The sequence below is a fragment of the Catharus ustulatus genome, chromosome 8, assembly GCF_009819885.2.
Source record: "Catharus ustulatus isolate bCatUst1 chromosome 8, bCatUst1.pri.v2, whole genome shotgun sequence".
Classification (NCBI taxonomy): Eukaryota; Metazoa; Chordata; class Aves; order Passeriformes; family Turdidae; genus Catharus; species Catharus ustulatus.
In genome coordinates this window covers 501563-521353 of record NC_046228.1, presented here as the reverse complement: position 1 = coordinate 521353, position 19791 = coordinate 501563, and the positions used below count along the sequence as shown (strand labels likewise).

General features: G+C 54.4%; 1 protein-coding gene and 1 long non-coding RNA gene across 2 annotated transcripts in view; one reads left to right on the top strand and one right to left on the bottom strand.

Annotated features, from left to right (window-relative positions):
- Positions 1-9647, bottom strand: part of STK32C (serine/threonine kinase 32C) — a 75049-nt gene extending 65402 nt beyond the window's left edge. Inside the window, exon 1 of the mRNA XM_033066194.2 lies at positions 9501-9647. Within this exon, the coding sequence (XP_032922085.1) occupies positions 9501-9585 (85 nt within the window). The 5' untranslated portion in view covers positions 9586-9647. The remainder of the gene's footprint in view (positions 1-9500) is intronic.
- A 1253-nt stretch (positions 9648-10900) lies between these two features.
- Positions 10901-12855, top strand: LOC116999166. Its single transcript, XR_004418531.1, has 2 exons — positions 10901-12415; positions 12501-12855. It is a non-coding gene; the product is annotated as an uncharacterized LOC116999166 (long non-coding RNA).
- Positions 12856-19791: the final 6936 nt, after the last annotated feature.

The window sequence follows — 19791 nt, the reverse complement described above, 5'->3', positions numbered from 1 at the left end:
TGACCAGCCCCAGGGCCACTGGCCAGCCCATCCCAGTCCATCCCAGCCCATCCCAGCCCACCCCAGCTCTGGGCACTGCCAGGGCCACTGACCAGCCCCAGGACCACTGCCAGAGCCACTGACCAGCCCCAGAGCCACTGGCCAGCCCCAGAGCCACTGGCCAGCCCCAGCACTACTGGCCAGCCCATCCCAGCCCACCCCAGCTCTGGCCACTGCCAGGGCCACTGGCCAGCCCCAGGGTCACTGGCCAGCCCCAGGACCACTGGCCAGCCCCAGGGTCACTGGCCAGCCCATCCCAGCCCACCCCAGCCCATCCCAGCCCACCCCAGCCCACCCCAGCCCCTAGGGACACACCCAGCACTGTCAGGAGAGGGAATTGTTTCATCCTGTGCCTGAGGTCCTGCCAAGCCCCTTCTGGGCTGGAATAGCCACTAATCCATGCCAGTTCAAAGTTCTGAGCAGATCTAGAGTCAGGTTTGAATATGAAATCCTGGGGCCTGTGTGTATGAATTATTCATGTGCTTACCATGCTCAGCATTGAGCCTTCAGAGTGCAAATTATTTGGGACCAAGCTTTGGCCCTATTTTCTGTGAAGCATAAAGCAGGTTTTCCAGCAGTGCAAACAATCCAAACACAATGTGGATCATTTTCTGTGTTCCCTGCTCGCTGCTCCTGCCTGCCAGCTCCCGCCAGGGCTGGGAAGCAGCGCACAAAAAGCGAGCGTGCAGTGTTATTCTCAATCTGTTTCTGCCCAGTTTTTACCACGTTTCCCTGTTCCTTTGCCTTTTTTCCCCACCCTGGATATCTGAAATGTTCATATCATGGCCTTTTGTGGCCTGTGATCCCTCCAAAATCCCAGCACACAAATCACACCCCAGGATTTGGTGTTTAGGCAGTGATGGTGACTTTTGTTGAGTTGTGCATTTTCTTTGTTGGAGGGTAGGAGAGAGTTATGGTCAGGGGAGATAAAGAAAAGGAGAAAGAAATCTTTTTTTTCCTGAGCAAAGAGAGCTCAGGCAGGAATGGGAGACCAGAGTAACACAGCAGAGCTTCCAGAGCCTCACTCTGCCCTGCCCACTCTGCTCCAGAGCTGCTCTGGGCTCTTCCTGCAGTGCACAGGTTATCCACAGAAATACAAAACATCACCTTTATCTTTGGAGAGCTCAGCTGTGCCCAAGTGCAGACCTGGGCAATGAGGTACCTCTGTGGACACAGCCCTTTGCAGGTTACCCCAAAATCACTCGGGCACCCTCACCCTCAGGAGCCCACCAGCTCTCTGCTGGAGCCCCTGAACCAAGTGAGGAGATTTTCTGGAATAACAGATGAAATCTGTCAGCTTCCAGAAACATCAGCACAGCTATAAAGACATTACATTGCAGTTTAATTTAATTTAATTACACAGCAGGGCTAACCAGCAGCCTGCAAGGATTCATGGGCACAGAAAAACCAGCAAGGCACACAGCTGAGAGCATCCTTCAGTGCCTGCATCCCCTGAGCACTGCAGCCCCTGGAGAGCCCTGCCCAGTGAGGTGTCAGTGAACACAGCAGCACTGGCACTCCTCAGGGCCTGGCAGGGGCAGGGACGGCTGCTCCCACACATCCCAGGCACTCTGGATTTCCCACAGCTGTCACCAAAAGCAATCTCACTCCTGAAGAGCAGAGGGAAAGGGGACACTGGCATTTATCTTCTGTGCAGAGAAGCTGAGCCAACACTGCACCTCAGGAGATGAACACCAAGGCAGGGCCCAGCCAGAACGGGGGCTCCCTGGCACACCCCACAGCTGGCAGGGACACCCACAGCTGGGCAGGGACACCCACAGCTGGGCAGGGACACCCCACAGCTGGCAGGGACACCCACAGCTGGGCAGGGACACCCACAGCTGGCAGGAACACCCACAGCTGGGCAGGGACACCACACAGCTGGCAGGGACACGCCACAGCTGGACAGGGACACCACACAGCTGGCAGGGACACCCACAGCTGGGCAGGGACACCCACAGCTGGGCAGGGACACCCCACAGCTGGCAGGGACACCTCACAGCTGGCAGGGACACCCCACAGCTGGGCAGGGACACCCACAGCTGGGCAGGGACACCCCACAGCTGGCAGGGACACCCACAGCTGGGCAGGGACACCCACAGCTGGGCAGGTGCTGGCACACCCCACAGCTGGCAGGGACACCCCACAGCTGGACAGGGACACCACACAGCTGGCAGGGACACCCACAGCTGGACAGGGACACCCCACAGCTGGGCAGGGACACCCCACAGCTGTCAGGGACACCCACAGCTGGGCAGGGACACCCAGAGCTGGGCAGGGACACCCACAGCTGGACAGGGACACACACAGCTGGCAGGGACACCCACAGCTGGAAGGGACACCCACAGCTGGGCAGGGACACCCCACAGCTGGGCAGGGACACCCACAGCTGGCAGGGACACCCACAGCTGGCAGGGACCCCCACAGCTGGGCAGACACACTCCACAGCTGGCAGGGACACCCCACAGCTGGGCAGGGACACCCACAGCTGGCAGGGACACCACACAGCTGGCAGGGAGCTGTGCTACCTCTGGGACTTGTGGCCCCATCCCAGCACAGGGAGTTTGATTAATCACCACAGTGATGATTAATGGGGTGGCCCAGCCCAGCCAGCCCTGGGGACATCACACCAGCCCTGGGGACATCACACCAGCCCTGGGGACATCACACCAGCCCTGGGGATACCAGGCCAGCCCTGGGGACACCACACCAGCCCTGGGGACACCAGGCCAGCCTTGGGGACACCACACCAGCCCTAGGGTCATCACACCAGCCCTGGGGACACCACACCAGCCCTGGGGACCCCACACCAACCCTGGGGTCACCACACCAGCCCTGGGGACACCAGGCCAGCCCTGGGGACACCACACCAGCCCTGGGACACGGTGAGGAAGGTGGGCAGACCCCAGCTGTGGGCAGACCCCAGCTATGTGCTCCTGCATGTTATTCCCAAATCACAGGAAGCCATTGCAAGCCAGCCATGGGACGGTGGCCTGCACAGAATGCACCAAGTATTAATCTGATTTAATATTTCACTTGAATGGTACTTCAGTGACTTTTCCTTGACTGCCCTTGTCCCTCCCTATCTGTCACATGTCCCTCAAAGTGCTGGTGTGTTTGTTTGTGTTCTGTTACTCCAGCTCTGTGTGAGCAGTCCCAGCTGCCCTGAGGACTCATTTCACCCTGCTCTCCTCTGCTCAGATCTCCCACAGACACAGAGCCCCTGGAGAGTGCAGGGCTTGTGTCCAGCCCTGAGCCAGCCCCCTGGGCAGGGGCTCGGCCAGCAGGGTGCAGGGGACAGCACAGCCCTCAACAGCTCAGAGCCAGCAGCCCAAACACTGCACATGGCACCACACTCCTCCCTCACCTGGCACTGGGAATTCCCAGGATTTCACCCAGTTCTGCATTCCATCACACACTGCAGAGCCTCACAGCAGCTCTGTGTCCTTGGTGGGAGTGAGGGGCAGTGGCTGAGCTGGGGCAGTGGCTGAGCTGGGGCAGTGGCTGAGCTGGGGCAGTGGCTGAGCTGGGGCTGGCACACAGAGCCCAGGCAGGGAGCAAATCCCTGGCCAGGCTCAGCCCAGCCCAGAGCCAGGGCCAGCAGCAGCAGAGCCCCTCTGGCAGTGCTGAACCCAGCTGTGCTGACACCTCCCTGCAGCTCCCACTCCCTCCTCCCGCCGCCTGCTCGCTTAGCTACACTCTGATAACACAGAGAGGCTTTTTTCCCTTGGGTTTCAGTACCAGGGAAGGCATCTGTGCTCCCAACCCACAGCCAGAAAGTCAGGCTGCAAAAAAGTTCTCCTTGTAGCCTGAGCAGGGAACACTTTAGTCAGTGGTTTGCAGAGCACAGAAACCTAACACATCTGTATCTGACCCCAAATGAGGGGCATTTGGGGATTTGGGATTTTACAAGTGCCTAACTGGGCACTAGAGCAGAGATTTCCAATAAAACGGACACATTTCTGCCCGAGGTTTGCCAGCCCTGCCCAGCTGAGGTGACAGAGCCGGGTCTGTGAGGAGCAGCCGGGGCAGGAGGAGCAAGGCTGGCAGCAGCAGGAGCAGGGACAATGCTTAGGGACCAGGGGACACAGCCAGGCCATGTGCTGCCCCAGAACCAGCACGTGGTTTATGGCACTGACCACCTCACACAGAAACTTTTCCTGAGCCTTGGATCCATCTCCCAGCAGCACAGCAGGATGGCCCCACACGTGGATCGTTAGGAACAAGTCCCCAAGTTTGTTCAGTTTTCGTGTTAATTGTTAATGTTAAATTCCAAGCCTTACCCTGTTCTGATTCCCAATTAATGTGAACTGTTGATGTTAAATTATTGGCCTCATTCTGTTCCAGTCCCCAGTTGTCTCACCCATGTGCCCTTTCCCTTCCATCGGGTAACGCTGCTGCTGCCCTGAAATGGCGCATGGAGGGTGACGTCATTGAGCCGTATGCAAATGAAAGGGGGTGCAAAGGACACTGGGACACCATTCGGAGTTAAAAACCCCTTAAAACAATGAGCCCAAATGATTTCTGGAACTGAGGATAGTGTCCCCAGGTTGGGAAAACGGTGCAGAACATGAATTTATGATCCTGAGCTGCCTTGATTCCATTGCCATGACCTCAACAGCACCCTACCAACATGACCCCCTGGACTATGAGCCAAGATCATTTTCCTTGGGATTCTCGTGAGGACGGAGGCCCCAGCTCTGCCTGTGAGGACAAAGCTGCACTCCTCCTCCTCCTCCTCCTCTTATGGATCAAGCATCGGGAGCAGTGATGGTGTGCAACCCCTCAGGCTCCCCACCCAAGCTGATTTTTTTAATAAAGGCCTGACAAAGGAGCTGCTCTCCTGGCCCAATTTATTTCATGGATGACCAGGGCACCCTCCCACCCTGCACACCCCAAACCTCACCCCTAAACCTCCCACCCTGCACACCCCAAACCTCCCACCCTGCACACCCCAAACCTGCTGGCTGCTCCTGCAGTTGTTTCAGCCCCAGTCCCAGCCTGCTGCCTCTGCCCAGGGTTATCTCAGTTTGTTCCCCAGAGGGGAAGAGCACAGGACACCCACGGACACCTCACCTGGCCTGGACCAACCCCAAGCACACCCTTCTCCCAGCCAGGCTGCTTTAGTGGGACAGCTTCACCATGAGCTGTAGAACTGGAAACTCGTGTTTAAAGTTGATTTTGATGCAAGTAGAACAAACACAGGCGCCTGCACCTGACCCCCTTACAAAACACCAGCTGCATTCTGGCAGTCACACAAGGGATGGGGGAAAAGTGATTCAGACAAAATCCTAACCATGATGAGAGCCACTGGGCTGCACCAGTAAAACCTTGAACATCAGCAGAAAAACTAACTCAGCATCAGGACAGGGACAGGAGCCCTGGACCCCTCACCTCGTGTCAGCCAGGGGAGGCACAGCAAAGCAAAAAGTAGCAGATGGCTTCACAGATTCTCATGTACATTTACACACAGGTTTTTTAGTAAACCACTTTGATTCAGGAGAAACCACATCCAAAAGGCACTCTTGAAATTCCTCTTCAGACATAATTGCACAGAGAGATAAATCATGCAGTGGTTTCCCCCCTCTCTCCTGTAACACAACTGTGGGCAGTGCTAATAGCACTAAGTGTGCCCTGTATTTCCTCCTGCTCAGCCCAGTGCCCGAGCCCAACAACTCTGCCAAGCATCTTGTGGATATCTGGGTTGAAACATTCCCATTGGCTTCACAATGACAGGTTTTCCTCACTTGGTATAAAAAATAAACTTAAGAAATACTATGAAAATAAAAAAGGAGGGCGATGTCAATAAAACTTGCTTGGCTGTTTCCCAGAATGACAGCATAATTCCTCCCAAATGACAAACAAGCCTCATGATTTCCATGTCTCCTCTCGCTCTCCAAGTCCCTGCCAGGAGGGGACACCGGGGGGATTTGGGGTCTGGGAACAGGGACGGGAGCAGAGGGAACAGCTCAGGGTGGGCAGGGGAGCTCAGGGTGGGCACAGCAGGAATTTCCTCATGGAAAGGGAGCTCAGGGATTGGAGCTGCCCAGGCAGGGCTGGATCCCCATCCCTGGAGTGTCCCAGGAATTCCTGGGGGTGGCACTGAGACAAGGTGGAGATGGGCTCAGGTGGGCTCTGGGAGGGTTTTTCCAGCCCAGAGGGTTCTGTGAGACCCCAGTGCCCTGCACAGAGATGTGTCTCAGCCAGCAGACAGGCAGTGACCACCGTCCCCTGGGGCTGGAGAGCAAAGCCACTGCTGGAGTGAGGAGTTTTAAAGGATCTTACAGAGATAAATAACAAACCCTGAGAAGCCCCTGCACACAAGGTGTGTTTTTCCTGACAAAAAAAAAAGCTGATGGTGGAAATGCAGAGCCCACTACACTTCACTGCAGCTCACTGAGCCCACCACAACTCTGAGTGCCCCACCCTGCAGCCCTTCTGTCCTCTTGCCTTGCTTTCTTCTTCCCATATTCCCCTTTACTTTGTTCTTCCTCCTTCCCCTCCATTTATTAACTTTCTCCATTCATGCACAGGGTACATTGCCCCTCACCAAAACCAGGCTCTCAAGGGTGTCCCTGGGCAGCATCTCCAGCTGGACAGGCTGGAGCTCCCTCCCAGCTGATGGATGTGCAGCTTGCCAGGTTTTCTGTGGGACTGGAACCCGCTGGAGCAGCAGCTCCTGCAGCCAGAGAAACCCATCACACCAGGGCTCCCTGGAAGCACACACAGACACACAGGCACTGTCCTTCCACAGCCAGATTCCCTATTATTTATTATTATTATTATTATTATTATTATTATTATTATTATTATTATTATTATTATTATTATTATTGTTATTATTATCATTAATAGTAATAATAATAATAGTAATAATAATAATAATAATAATAATAATAATAATAATAATAATAATAATAATAATAATAATAATAATTCCAATTCTGAAACACCCAGAAACATCTCTCAGGCTGTGTGTGCAAGCAGGGAGCAGCACAGTGTGCAGGCAGGCAGGGCACCCCAAGACTTGGACAGATGGACAGATGGACAGATGGACAGATGGACAGATGGACAGATGGGCTGTGCCCAGCACATAGCACTGGGCACACCAGGCACTCCCAGCTCCACAGCCTGAGCTGGGTGCGCTGGGATGGGGACAGCACAGCCCAGCTGTGCCTCGGCCGTGGGGGGACCAGGAGCCTGCCCCTCCAGGCAGCAGCTTCCACCTGTGCCCAAGAGCAAGGGCAGCCCCAGCACGGACAGAAACGCTGGAAAAGCAGACAGGGTTGAGAGGAGGGCCTTAGGACACACAGACTCGGAGAGCTCAACCCCACATCCCACCAGGGCCAGCAGCAGCCGTGGCTGTCCCCAGGGAAGGTGTGACACACGAGCTCCTGCTTCATCCAGAGCAGATCCGACAGCAGCTGGGGCTGGGCAGGGCAGGCTGAGGCAATCCTCATGGAGGGGCACACAGTGGGTGACTCTGGAGCAGCAGTTTTACACCAAGGGACAGCAAACACGAACTGCTCACCCCCAGGGCATCCCCCGTGTGCTGGCTCAGCCTGGACAGGATCCAGGGACTCAGAGAAGCCCCAAAACCAGGCCCCAGGAAGCCAGGGATGTAAGGTCTGCAATGATTCAGAATTGGATTTATGTGAGGGGAAATATAGTTGTGTTACTACTGACTACAATAAACGTTACCCTTCTATTTCCATACACCCAGAGAAAATAATAGGGATTATCTGCTGGATTTCAGCAGTCAGGCTCATCCTTGTGCAGAGAGCCATCACAAGGAGCCGTGTGGGCAAAATGTCACGTACCACCAGCCTTTTCCTTTTTATATCTTTAATCAATTTCTCATTAAACTGTTGTCACTAGTCACTCTTCCACATTATGTCACACACAAACCCAAGTATCAACTGGCTTCTTTATCTAAGGAAGTTATTGGGATGTCTGAAGAGATCACCATGGCAACCGTGCCATGACAGTAAATATGAGTTCACTGGAACAACACTGTAATTGCTCTGAGCACACTCTAACAAGGAATTATGGAAAAGCAGGAGATACCAAGGAAGCAACGTGCCAATAATTGGGACACAGAGAAAGCACTGCTGGAAAGTACCTGCAGAGGTGTCCAGGCTCCTGTCAGCAGCCGTTCAGCTGCAGAGATCACTCGCCCTGGCTGGCTGCACACAGGCTCGGGGCACAATTAAAACCCTCTCAGAAAGAAATTCTGCTTTCAGAATGAAATTGCAGCAAAGCCTCCGATTTGAGTCTTCACCCGGCTTGCTCAGTGTGAATTGCTAATAAAAACGTGCTGGGGAAACCAACCAGCTCTTGTGCCAGGGAAAGTTTGCCTGATTTAACCCTGCCAGAGCAGCACAGACAGGTGTGGTCCCCTCACCAAGGGAGCTCCAGCAGACCCCGAGCTCCACATCGCTGCACTCAGGCTCAAACTGGCACATCCAGCTCCAGGCTCATCCAGTGCCCAATTCCAGCCCCCCCACACACAGAGGTTTATTTGTGTGTGTGCTGGGTTGGTGCCACAGGGCCAGCGCAGATTCAGGGCTGTCCCGGCCGCCCGGTGCCCGTGTGCTGCCCCTCGGCTCTCCCGACTCTTCCCCACCCAGGCAAAGTTCTTCCGTCGTTCCTCTGAAACCTCAGCCCGCACCCGAGATTTCTAATGCAGCCGTGGTATTTCACGGTGTATTTATAAAACAAAAAAACAAAAAAACAGCTAGTATTTTGGGGAAAACCCCAGAGCAGCTTTCTGCACGGACAGCAGCGCTCGTGCGGCGCTCGGCCCTTCCTCGGTCCGAGGAGCGCTGCCCGTGCACAGACTGAAACTTTGTGCTGGACTGTCCCCTCGCTGTCCCCTTCCCAGCCCGCCTCGTTTGAACCCCGTGTCCGGGGGGCATCCCGGGGTGTCCGAGAGTGTCCGGGGAGAAAATCCCTGTGTCCTGCGGGGAGGCAGCGCCCGGGACCCCTGTGCCGGGCAGGGACGGCTCGGCAGCCGGGACAGGCACCGCGGGGCTGGGCATCCCAGGGCAGGACAGAGCATCCCGGGGCAGGGCAGGGCAGGGTGCCCCGGGGCTGGACACTCCGGGCTGGGCAGGGCTGGGTGCCCCGGGACTGGACACCCCGGGCTGGGCAGGGCAGGGTGTTCCGGAGCTGGACACCTGGGCTGGGCTGGGTACCCCGGGGCTGGACACCCAGGCTGGGCTGGGCAGGGCAGGGCAGAGCATCCCGGGGCAGGGCAGGACAGGGTGCCCCGGGCTGGACACCCCGTACTGGGCAGAGTAGGGTGTTCCGGAGCTGGACATCTGGGCTGGGCTGGGTGCCCCGGGGCTGGACACCCGGGCTGGGCTGAGCAGGGTACCCCGGGGCTGGACATCCTGGGCAGGGCAGGGCAGAGCATCCCGGGGCAGGGCGGGCACCGGAGCATCCCGGTGCGCACTCACCGTCCTCCCGCTCGTCGAACACGGGTCTCTTGGAGGAGGAGGCGCTCGCTCCCATCCTCTTCTTCCACTTGCTCCAGTGAAACATCGGGGCAGGCGGCTGGCATGCCCTGCGGCCTCTCCCCGGCGGCTCCCGCGGGCGGCCCCGCCGCCGCCCTCAGCCGCCCCGCGCCCCGGCACCGGCACCGGCACCGGCCCCGCCCGCCCGCATGGCAGCGCCCGGCACCGCCGCTCCCGCCCGCTGCCCGCGGCGGCCACAGCGCGGCGGGGCGGGGACAGCGGCGACAGCGGGGACAGACAGCGGGGACAGACAGCGGGGACAGCGGGGACAGCGGGGACAGCGGGGACAGACAGCGGGGACAGCGGGGACAGACAGCGGGGCCGGGGGATGCGGGAGGGGCGGAGCGGGGCGGGAGGTGGGGCCGGGCCGGGGGATGTGGGCAGCGGGGTGGAGCGGGGCCGGGGGCGGGGGATGCGGGCGGGGTGGGATGAGCGGAGCGGGGCCGGGAGGAGGAGCGGGCCGGGGGATGCGGGCAGGGGGATGCGGGCAGGGGGATGCGGGCCGGGGATGCGGGCAGCGGGGTGGAGCGGAACGGGACCGCGAGGTGGGGTTGGGCCGGGGGGATGCGGGCACTGGGGTGGAGCAGAGCGGGGCCAGGAGCCGGGGGCGGGACCGGGGAGGGCCGGGATGTCCCTCCCGGCTCCGCCCGCATCCCCCGGTGCGGGGCCGGGGCCGTGCCGAGGGCGGCGCTCCGGGCCAGCCCCGAGCTGCCCGCAACGAACTCGCCCGGCCCCGCACCGGACCCATTGCTGTGATCCTGTCCCCAGCCCGCTGTCCTGTCCCCAGCCCGCTGTCCTGTCCCCAGCTCTCTGTCGTGTCCCCATCCCGCTGTCCTGTCCCCAGCCCTCTGTCCCGTCCCCAGCCCGCTGTCCTGTCCCCAGCCCCGTTGCTGTGCTCCTGTCCCCAGCCCGCTATCCTGTCCCCAGCCCTCTGTCCTGTCCCCGTCCCGCTGTCCTGTCCCCAGCTCTCTGTCCTGTACCCGGCCCCCTGTCCTGTCCCCAGCTCTCTGTCCTGTCCCCAGCTCTCTGTCCTGTCCCCAGCTCTCTGTCCTGTCCCCAGCCCGCTGTCCTGTCCCCAGCTCTCTGTGCTGTCCCCGGCCCTCTGTCCTGTCCCAGCCCGCTGTCCTGTCCCCAGCCCGCTGTCCTGTCCCCGTCCCGCTGTCCTGTCCCCGGCCCTCTGTCCTGTCCCCGGCCCTCTGTCCTGTCCCCAGCCCGCTGTCCTGTCCCCAGCTTCTGTCCTGTCCCCGGCCCTCTGTCCTGTCCCCAGCCCGCTGTCCTGTCCCCAGCTCTCTGTCCTGTCCCCAGCTCTCTGTCCTGTCCCCATCCCTCTGTCCTGTCCCCATCCCGCTGTCCTGTCCCCAGCTCTCTGTCCTGTCCCCAGCTCTCTGTCCGGTCCCGCTCATCTCGCCTGGCTCCCCAGGCTCGCTGCCCGTAGCCGAAATCACCAGAAGCCATTCCCCCTTGTCGTGGCACTTGTAAACATCCTTCTCTCCATCCTTCTCTCCATCCTTCTCTCCATCCTTCTCTCCATCCTTCTCTCCATCCTTCTCTCCATCCTTCTCTCCATCCTTCTCTCCATCCTTCTCTCCATCCTTCTAGCAGGCCCCCTCCCGGCACCGGAACGCCCCGATAAATTCACCACAAAGCTTTTTATTCTCCATGCGGGCCAGTCCCAGCTCTGTCACCCTTTCCTCACGGCACAGACGCTCCGTCCCTCAAACCATCCCCAGGGCCTCCTCTGGACTTGCTGTGACAGCCCGATGTGCTGGCAGGGCTGGGCAACTCTGCAGGTGGGGTCTCACCTGAGCGGGGCAGGATCCCCCTCCCCTGCTGCCCGGGGATCAGGGCAGGTTCTGGCTCCTGAGCTCTCCCCACCAGCACCCAGCTCCTGCTCATCCCCCAGGCTGCCCTGGTACCGTGCTGGCCCCAGTCCAGGGGTGGCACCAGCACATGGCCTTGCTAAACCCGTGAGAATGTTGGGCTGGAACAGGCTCCTGACTTGGGTTTTCGTGGCTTGCTGAACTGGAGTGTCTCGTGACATGGCTAATGAGAACATCCCTCAGGAATAACTCTCAGTGCCAGCAGACCACGTCAGAAACGCCACGGCAAGGACAGCCCTGGAGCCAGCAGCCCACAGCTGTTACACCTCCATGGTCCCTGCGGTGCTGGTTCCCAGGTTTTCACTTTAAATTGATGCTGTTTTCTTCCCCAGCACGTTTTGAGGTGGGTGCGTCAGTCACTGCTCCTCAGTAACGCGTGCGAGGCAGTCATTATTTCAAGGGAAGTTGTAAGAGGATTACAATGGAAGGGTATCATTTAAGAACAGTTTTCCAATGGCAAAGAATAGTTCTCAAAGAATATTTCTTTGAAAACTCAGAAAGAATTTGCTCTCAAATAAAAAGATAGAACACTTTTATACAAGACAGTAATTTTAGCTTTGTTTGGGTATAGGTTTGTGTTTAAATACACTGTGAATCTGAATTATCAGCTTTCCTCCTTCCTTTCTCCTGCCTTTACATTCTGTAGGAAAAGGATGAAAGATGCCATCAAACAGCTCCAGTCAGTTGTCATTTCTTTCTCATTCTCCACTGGTATTTGGGCAATGAAATCCAGAGCACAGAGTCAAAGTCTTTTCCCAATAAATTTTCAAGATGTAGTATAGGAAAAGGATTAGGACTTAGAGATATGTTTGTCCTCATGCCAGAGGGAGGTTTTATTCCACTCCATCTCCTAATTCTTTTCCCTGTGCAGAGACAGACAGTGCAACACAGGTTTGTTCAATTCATTCTTCATTGAGCAGGTTGTGAATGCTTTTACCTTCCAAACAGAAGTCAAATAGGAGACAAATAACAGATCTTGTAAGTTTTTGTTTGTTTGTTTTTAGTGCTCCATTATTATAGCAGAATTATATTCATTTAAAGTGTATTTATTTTCTAGTTCAAGAACTTGAAAAGAGTCTCCCTTTCTGTTCCTTGGGCACTGGTGGCTGACACCAGTTTGAAACCAGTGAGGAGCGAGCAGTGCAAGGTGTGGATCCCTCAGCCACAGCTGCGTGTCAGAGCGCCAGCACAGCTCAGTGACAGCCCCAGACACCCGAGGACAAGGGCCAGCCATCACCACTGCCAGTCCTGCAGGAGGGAACAAGGAAAATCCACAACCTGCTCTGCAGTGGTCCAGTGTAGGAAAGGGAAATGGAGAGAAAATTCTGCCTTCTTACATATCCCGGTCTCCAGGGAAACAGAGAACCACTTTGTGTTTGAAATGAGGGAGTTTAAATAAAAGCTGACTTTCACAGTAATTTATTCCTCAAACATCTTGGGCTGTAGCTCTGGCTGCACCTCTAAGGGGCAGATTTGGGTGGCCCAAGGGGTCACTGGGAACAGGCTGTCCTGGAAAACACTGGGACTCCGTTACTCCTTCTTTTCAGGTTCTCCTCTTTGTTTTCCAGCCCTGTTTTAGTGGTTTTTGTGTAATGAAGAGACAATGAGGCATTTTACCAGTCCTGGGGATGCTGTGTGTGTCTGTCAGTCCTGGCATGCAGCAGATTGGATGGTTTGCTTGGATCTGAGACAGAGAAGCTGAGAGAAGGTTCTGCTCCTCCAGGGACAGCAGGAGAGAAGAGCAGGGAGAGCAGGAGAGAAGCACAGGGACAGCAGAGTTCCGTGGTGGGCAGTGCCCAGCCCCTGCCCCAGGAGAGCCCTGCAGGGGCTCCAGGCTGGGCCAGACCCACCCCTGGGTCCAGGGCTCACGGTGCTGCGTGGCCACTGACCTGGAGAGTGTGGCCACTGACCCAGAGAGTGTGGCCACTGACCTGCAGAGCGTGGCCACTGCCCAGGAGAGTGTGGCTACTGACCTGGAGAGTGTGGCCACTGACTCGGAGAGTGTGGCTGCTGACCCAGAGAGTGTGGCCACTGCCCAGGAGCACGTGGCCACTGCCCAGGACAATGTGGCCACTGCCCAGGAGCACGTGGCCACTGCCCAGGAGCACGTGGCCACTGCCCAGGACAATGTGGCCACTGATCAGGACAATGTGGCCGCTGCCCAGGACAATGTGGCCACTGCCCAGGAGTGTGTGGCCGCTGGCCAGCCCGTGGGTCAGAGCTGCAGCCCTGGGCAGCCCAGCTGGCACCGTGGGTTTCACCTGCTGGGAGCAGAGCCTGGCACAGGGCACAGCCCCCCCCGCACCTTTGGGACAGTTTGAATTTTCCCTTCCACGTTTGATTTTGTGCATTCACTCTTTTCCCACAGATTCGAAGAGATGAGAGTTTTGTCTCACTTCACCAGCCATGAAACCTTCCCCAGCCTCACAGAACTGTGTGTGCTGAGCCAAACTGGCTCTGTCCAGCCAGAACCACCATCACAACCCACTGACACTCCTGGGCAGAGTCAGTGTGCATCCATTTCACTGGGACACGCCATAAAGCCAAATACATTCTTTATTAAATTCCCAGGTTATTATTTTAATCTAAGTATTTCTATCAGCAATCATTCCATCCCACTTTTCCCAAATGCCTCAGTTCTGCAAGTGAATGAGTCTTCCTTGAGGAGTGACTGATCGTTCCCATTCCCAAGCACCATGAGCTGTGTATTTTACATCGTGTCAAAATTAGCACGAGGGAAACTGAAGCTCACGTTTAAACTTCACCGTTCATCTCACATTTCAATGAAGCAGCACAGGTCCTGGAGTTTGCCTTGCTGTGCTGTGCCCTGCTGGGAGTGTTGCAGTCCCACTCTGCCCTGTTCTGGTGGCACAGAATCACAATTAACTGCTTTCATTGCTGCAAATCAGGATCAAGTTCCCTGGTACCAGTGAAGTTCTCCTGACTCAAACCCGTGTGAATAGAGCTGGAAGTGCCTGGAGCAGCGTTCTGTTCCTCGTGGTTATCTGGTCTCAGGGAGCTGATGAAGTGGTTTCTGAACAAAAATGCCACCAATTATCACAAAACTGCCAAGGAGGCAAATATTGTGAGAAACTCCTCATCTGGGCATAGAAACAAGGGGGGCAAGATACCATGATATTAAATTCCTTAAAAAGCCCTACCCAGAATATAATGGCTGTAATTGCAACACGTTTAAGACGATGAAAGGAACATCACTGTGACTCCCAAAATTCACATTTCTTCTTCATCGAGAAGAAAGCCCACAGAGAAAAGCCTGTGTTTATTTTTAAGAGTCCCTCTAAGAGAACACATAATTCTTTCAATAAACATTACATAAGAGGGAAATTTCACATATTTTCCTATCATTAGTGTTTCTGTAAATACTGCCAGTTCTATTTTTAAAGATGCTAATAGTAATGACTCTGAGCCAGCTGTTCCAAGTCTTTTAACACCACCACAGTTAACCAGTAAATGGTGTTGGAAGGCAGGGATTTGATGGATGGACTGGGTGGGGGTGGGATTGGCTGGAGGGTCACACACAGGGTTGTGACAGTGACAGTGACAGTGACAGGGACAGGGACAGTGACACTGAGCTGGATGTGGGGTCTCAGAGGGAAGCTGGAGCTGAAGGACCTGGAACTGCTGGAGAGAGCCCAGAGAAGCCACAGAGCTGCTCCAGGGCTGGAGCCAGGCTGGGAGAGCTGGGACTGGACAGGAGAGGGATCCAGGGAGAGCTCAGAGCCTGAAGGGGCTCCAGGAGAGCTGAGAGGGACTGGGGACAGGGATGGAGGGACTGGGGACAGGGATGGAGGGACAGGGGACAGGGGACGGAGGGACAGGGGACAGGGAATGGAGGGACAGCACACAGGGAATGGAGGGACAGCACACAGGGGATGGAGGGACAGCACACAGGGGATGGAGGGACAGGACACAGGGGATGGAGGGACAGCACACAGGGGATGGAGGGACAGGACACAGGGATGGAGGGACAGCACACAGGGGATGGAGGGACAGCACACAGGGGATGGAGGGACAGCACACAGGGATGGCTCTGAGCTGACACTGGGTGGGTTTGGATGGGATTTGGGCAGGAATTGTTCCCTGGTAGGATGGGATGGAATTCCCAGATTTGCTGTGGCTGCCCCTGGATCCCTGGCAGTGCCCAAGGCCAGGCTGGACATTGGGACAGCAGGAGGTGTCCCTGCCATGGCAGGGGTGGCTCTGGGGGGGATTTGGGGTCCCTCCCAGCCCAGAGCATCCCGTGGTTCGGTCTCACCTGCAGTGCCCCACGGGACACAGCACAGAGCTCTGCAGCCCTGAAGCCAAGCTGGCCCATCCTGGCAGGGCAGGCTGGCACTCTGAGAGCAGCCCTGCAGGTGCCAGCAGCAGCTCCAGGGACATTCAGGGATGTCCCTTGCCCAGCAGGGCTCAGAACCAAGGTGTGATTGCAGCGCTGCCTCCTGTGCTGCTCCCACGCTGCACTTCTTGTTTTGGTTTAGCCTTTTGCAGCACCAAATGTGTGCCCTGCTGAATGTTCTGTAATGCTTTAATGCTGTAATGCTTTCTCTTTCTAATCGTGTGAAAGAGTGATTTTATTTCTGGCACTGTTTGAAAAATTCAGCCCGTTAATTTTTTGGTGACTTCTGCCTCCTTTAAGTTGTTGTTGTTTTTATTTTCATTTCCATGTCTGTTTGCTTTTCTCCTTGTGTCATTCATTTTTTTCGATTAACCAAGTGTTTTACTAAGAAATTAAGGACATATGCTGCTGCAGTTTAATGAGATGCATTCTGAGAATTCAGACATTTCCTTCTGGCTGCTGCTTTGGACTGGAGCTCGTGACTCTGGTTTGCTGAAAGTCAAATGAAGCTGTGGAGGGATGTGTTTATTGACTTTTGCTCCACTATTTCTTTCTGCCTCATTAAGGTAAAATCTTCTTAGACAGTGCCATGTTGAAGGAGTGGGGTTGTGTTACTGTGCTGATGCTGCAGAGAACTCAGGCTTCAGTGAGCAGCTGGACAACCAGATCTGAAAAAGGAACACTGAAAGTCCTGCTTTAGGAAGATTTACCTAAATTATGGACCCTTCCCAATCCCTGAAATGTCAGTGAACTTGTTTCTCCATTACTATTGTGCTGTAAAATTCTAAACACGAAGCTGACATCAAACTGCTGAAATAATTCCTGCTGTAATTAATGGAATGATATCACTGCTTTCAATCCTAATGTATTTTTCTATCTAACCTTAAATAAAATTACCCTCAAATATTTTTTGTTTCAGGTAAACAAATACAAAGCCATACTTCTTCCAGCATTGATCCATGGGTATTTGCCATGAACGTTGCCCTCTGGTTTACAAATACAATTTGTATTTGCTTGCAATTAGGATTTAATTACCTAAGTAGCCTCAAAGAAAATCTATTCCAGGAAAAGCATGCTGCAGTAACCTTTCTCCCCTGCTCAGGGGCAGATCTCAGGGAGCACAGGCAGTGTCAGACTGAGCTGTGCCCTGGTACTCAGTGCTCCAGAGAGTCACAACTGACACCAGAGCTCATCCCATCCCTCCCTGCCCCGGGACACCTTCCCTGGCCCAGGCTGCTCCAAGCATGGGAATATCCTGGGGCACTTCCAGGGATGCAGGGGCAGCCACAGCTCCTCTGGCACCCTACAGATTCCTGGCTGTGGTCCTGAATTCCTGGATTTCTTTTCTTTTCTTTTCTTTTCTTTTCTTTTCTTTTCTTTTCTTTTCTTTTCTTTTCTTTTCTTTTCTTTTCTTTTCTTTTCTTTTCTTTTCTTTTCTTTTCTTTTCTTTTCTTTTCTTTTCTTTTCTTTTCTTTTCTTTTCTTTTCTTTTTTCTTTTTTCTTTCCTTTCCTTTCCTTTCCTTTCCTTTCCTTTCCTTTCCTTTCCTTTCCTTTCCTTTCCTTTCCTTTCCTTTCCTTTCCTTTCCTTTCCTTTCCTTTCCTTTCCTTTCCTTTCCTTTCCTTTCCTTTCCTTTCCTTTCCTTTCCTTTCCTTTCCTTTCCTTTCCTTTCCTTTCCTTTCCTTTCCTTTCCTTTCCTTTCCTTTCCTTTCCTTTTCTTTTCTTTTTAAGAAAAAGATCCTTGAATCCATCACTTCTGTGTGCAGTTGATGCTGTGCATTCCTCAGTGCCCTTTAGGTGCTCCTCCCACAGAAACACAGAGGCAGTGCTCACGTGTGACATTTGACATACCAAGGAATGCCAGCCTCCCTTTCTGGGTTTAAAACATGTTTGTGTTTTTCTCTCTCAGAACTGGCATCTGGAAGAAAATGTGCCACCAACAATTCCTGACAATTTGTTTTGGAAGTTGCCAGCTCTGCTTTGACTGATTCTGCAGTCTGAAAGGATTAAAGATTAAAGTTGTTTAGCACAGGTAAGATCCCTGGCCGTGCAGACAATCTAACAGCAGCTGGATTTATCCCCCCTTGCCTGGCTGTAATCTCATTGCAGCCCCAGATCTGAGATGCCTTTTCTGGTGCTGACTTTGGTGCAGGGCTGTGGTAGATAAGCCTGGTGTTGTTTGCTGGAGCTCAGATGAAGAGGAAGGTCCAACTGACACTGCAGGGTGAATCTCAAGGCTCTTTTCACTTCAGAAATGTAAGAGCTGTCGCTTTGGTCATGTGAGATCTGTGCCATTTCCATTGGGTGATGATTTTGATGTGTGGCAGGGGATGTGGGGATGCAGAGCCACAGCCACACAGCCTGTGTGTGCTTGGGGACAGTGGGGACAGCTCTGGCACTGCCACCCACCGACCTGCTGCTGGCTGACAGGTATTTATCACCCTGGCAGGACTGAGGGCCTGTCCCTGTGCAGATGAAGTGTGCAGTGGGGAAGGGTCACCACAGTGATGTCACCTGAGAAGTGACACTGCTCTCACCTTGACATCACCACCAAAACTTTCTACAGGGTTGTTGATGTCCTCAGACAGCTCCTCGCTTCCTGCTCCAGAAGTGAAGACAAGAAGTCCCAATATGTGGTAATTAACTGGAACAAATAAATTCTTTTTTTACTGGAAGGAAAGAAAGGAGCAGCACAGAGCAGCTTGTTGGCAGGAGTGGTGCTGAAATGAACATTTCTGTGAAATGGTGAGCAGGAAAAGGAGGCAGCCCTCGGTCAGTAGATGCTGAAGCATTATCCAAAGTAAAAGAAAAAAAAAAGAAAAAAAAAAAAGAAAAAAAAAACCATGATGATGGTGCCTCTGGGGAAATTCTTGATGGGCATTCTTCCCTGGCAGGGCTGGGATGGAATTCCCAGATTTGCTGTGGCTGCCCCTGGATCCCTGGCAGTGCCCAAGGCCAGGTTGGACACTGGGGACAGCGGGAGGTGTCCCTGCCATGGCAGGGGGGCTCTGGGGGGATTTGGGGTCCCTCCCACCCAAACCTTTCTGTTCCATGGTTCTATCCTGTGACTGAAACAAGGTGCTTAAAGGTACTTTCAGATCTCTGGTTCGTGAATCATTTTTCCAATCATCATGATTAGACAAATGCAGCAAACCAAGGCTATGCTCCAAAAATAGCTGGAAAATACCAAGGGTTTGAAATGCAGCTCTCGTGTCCAGTTTTTAAATCGGGCAGGACTGATAGGATTTGGCATGGTTTGTAAGTTGTGTGTTTGCCATTGTCTGAGGGGCTCTCAAATCCTGTGTCAGTTCTTTGTCTGTGCTGTGCTTTGACTTGAGCCAGCTCAGCCTCAGGCAGTGCCCACAGAAACACCCCTGAATATTCCTGAATTGCATTTTGTCCTCACATGTTGCTCCACAAGCTGCATTCTAAGCTCTCTGGAAATTCTGTGGGTATCCTTTCCCTCCTTTTTCTGCCTTAAAAGCCATTGAATTCCCCACTTCAAAATGTGAATTGTGAGCACAGTGCTTTCAGGCTTTGATTGAATTGAAATGTCTTAAAATATTGCCACAAATGTTAATGTGGTGTTGAACAGCTGCCAAAATGTTTGTTTCTCCTTCCTAGAGGTAATGAAATATTATGACTGAAAGTAGTGAGCTTCCTTAGTGTTTGTTTTGTTGAGTTTTAACAGTAAACAAGTCAATTTGCAACGCTAGGAAATAAAAGCAGCACTTTGGAGAGTTTCACTGGAGCTGCTCTGCTGGGTGGAAAAGCAGCTGGAAGGGCTGTGATGGAACGGGATGGAAGCAGAAATCAGGGCAGGGACCCCTGGACTGTGTTCAGCCCCTGCTCCTGGCTCTGTGCTGGGATGGAGAGGCTGCAGCCCAGCACCCACAGCAGCCCTGAGCATTTCCCAGCGAGCAGCAGCAGCAGCTGAGCCCAGACACGCTGACATTTCACAGCAGTGTGAGGTTTGGCTGAATGCTAACAGGTTTTCAG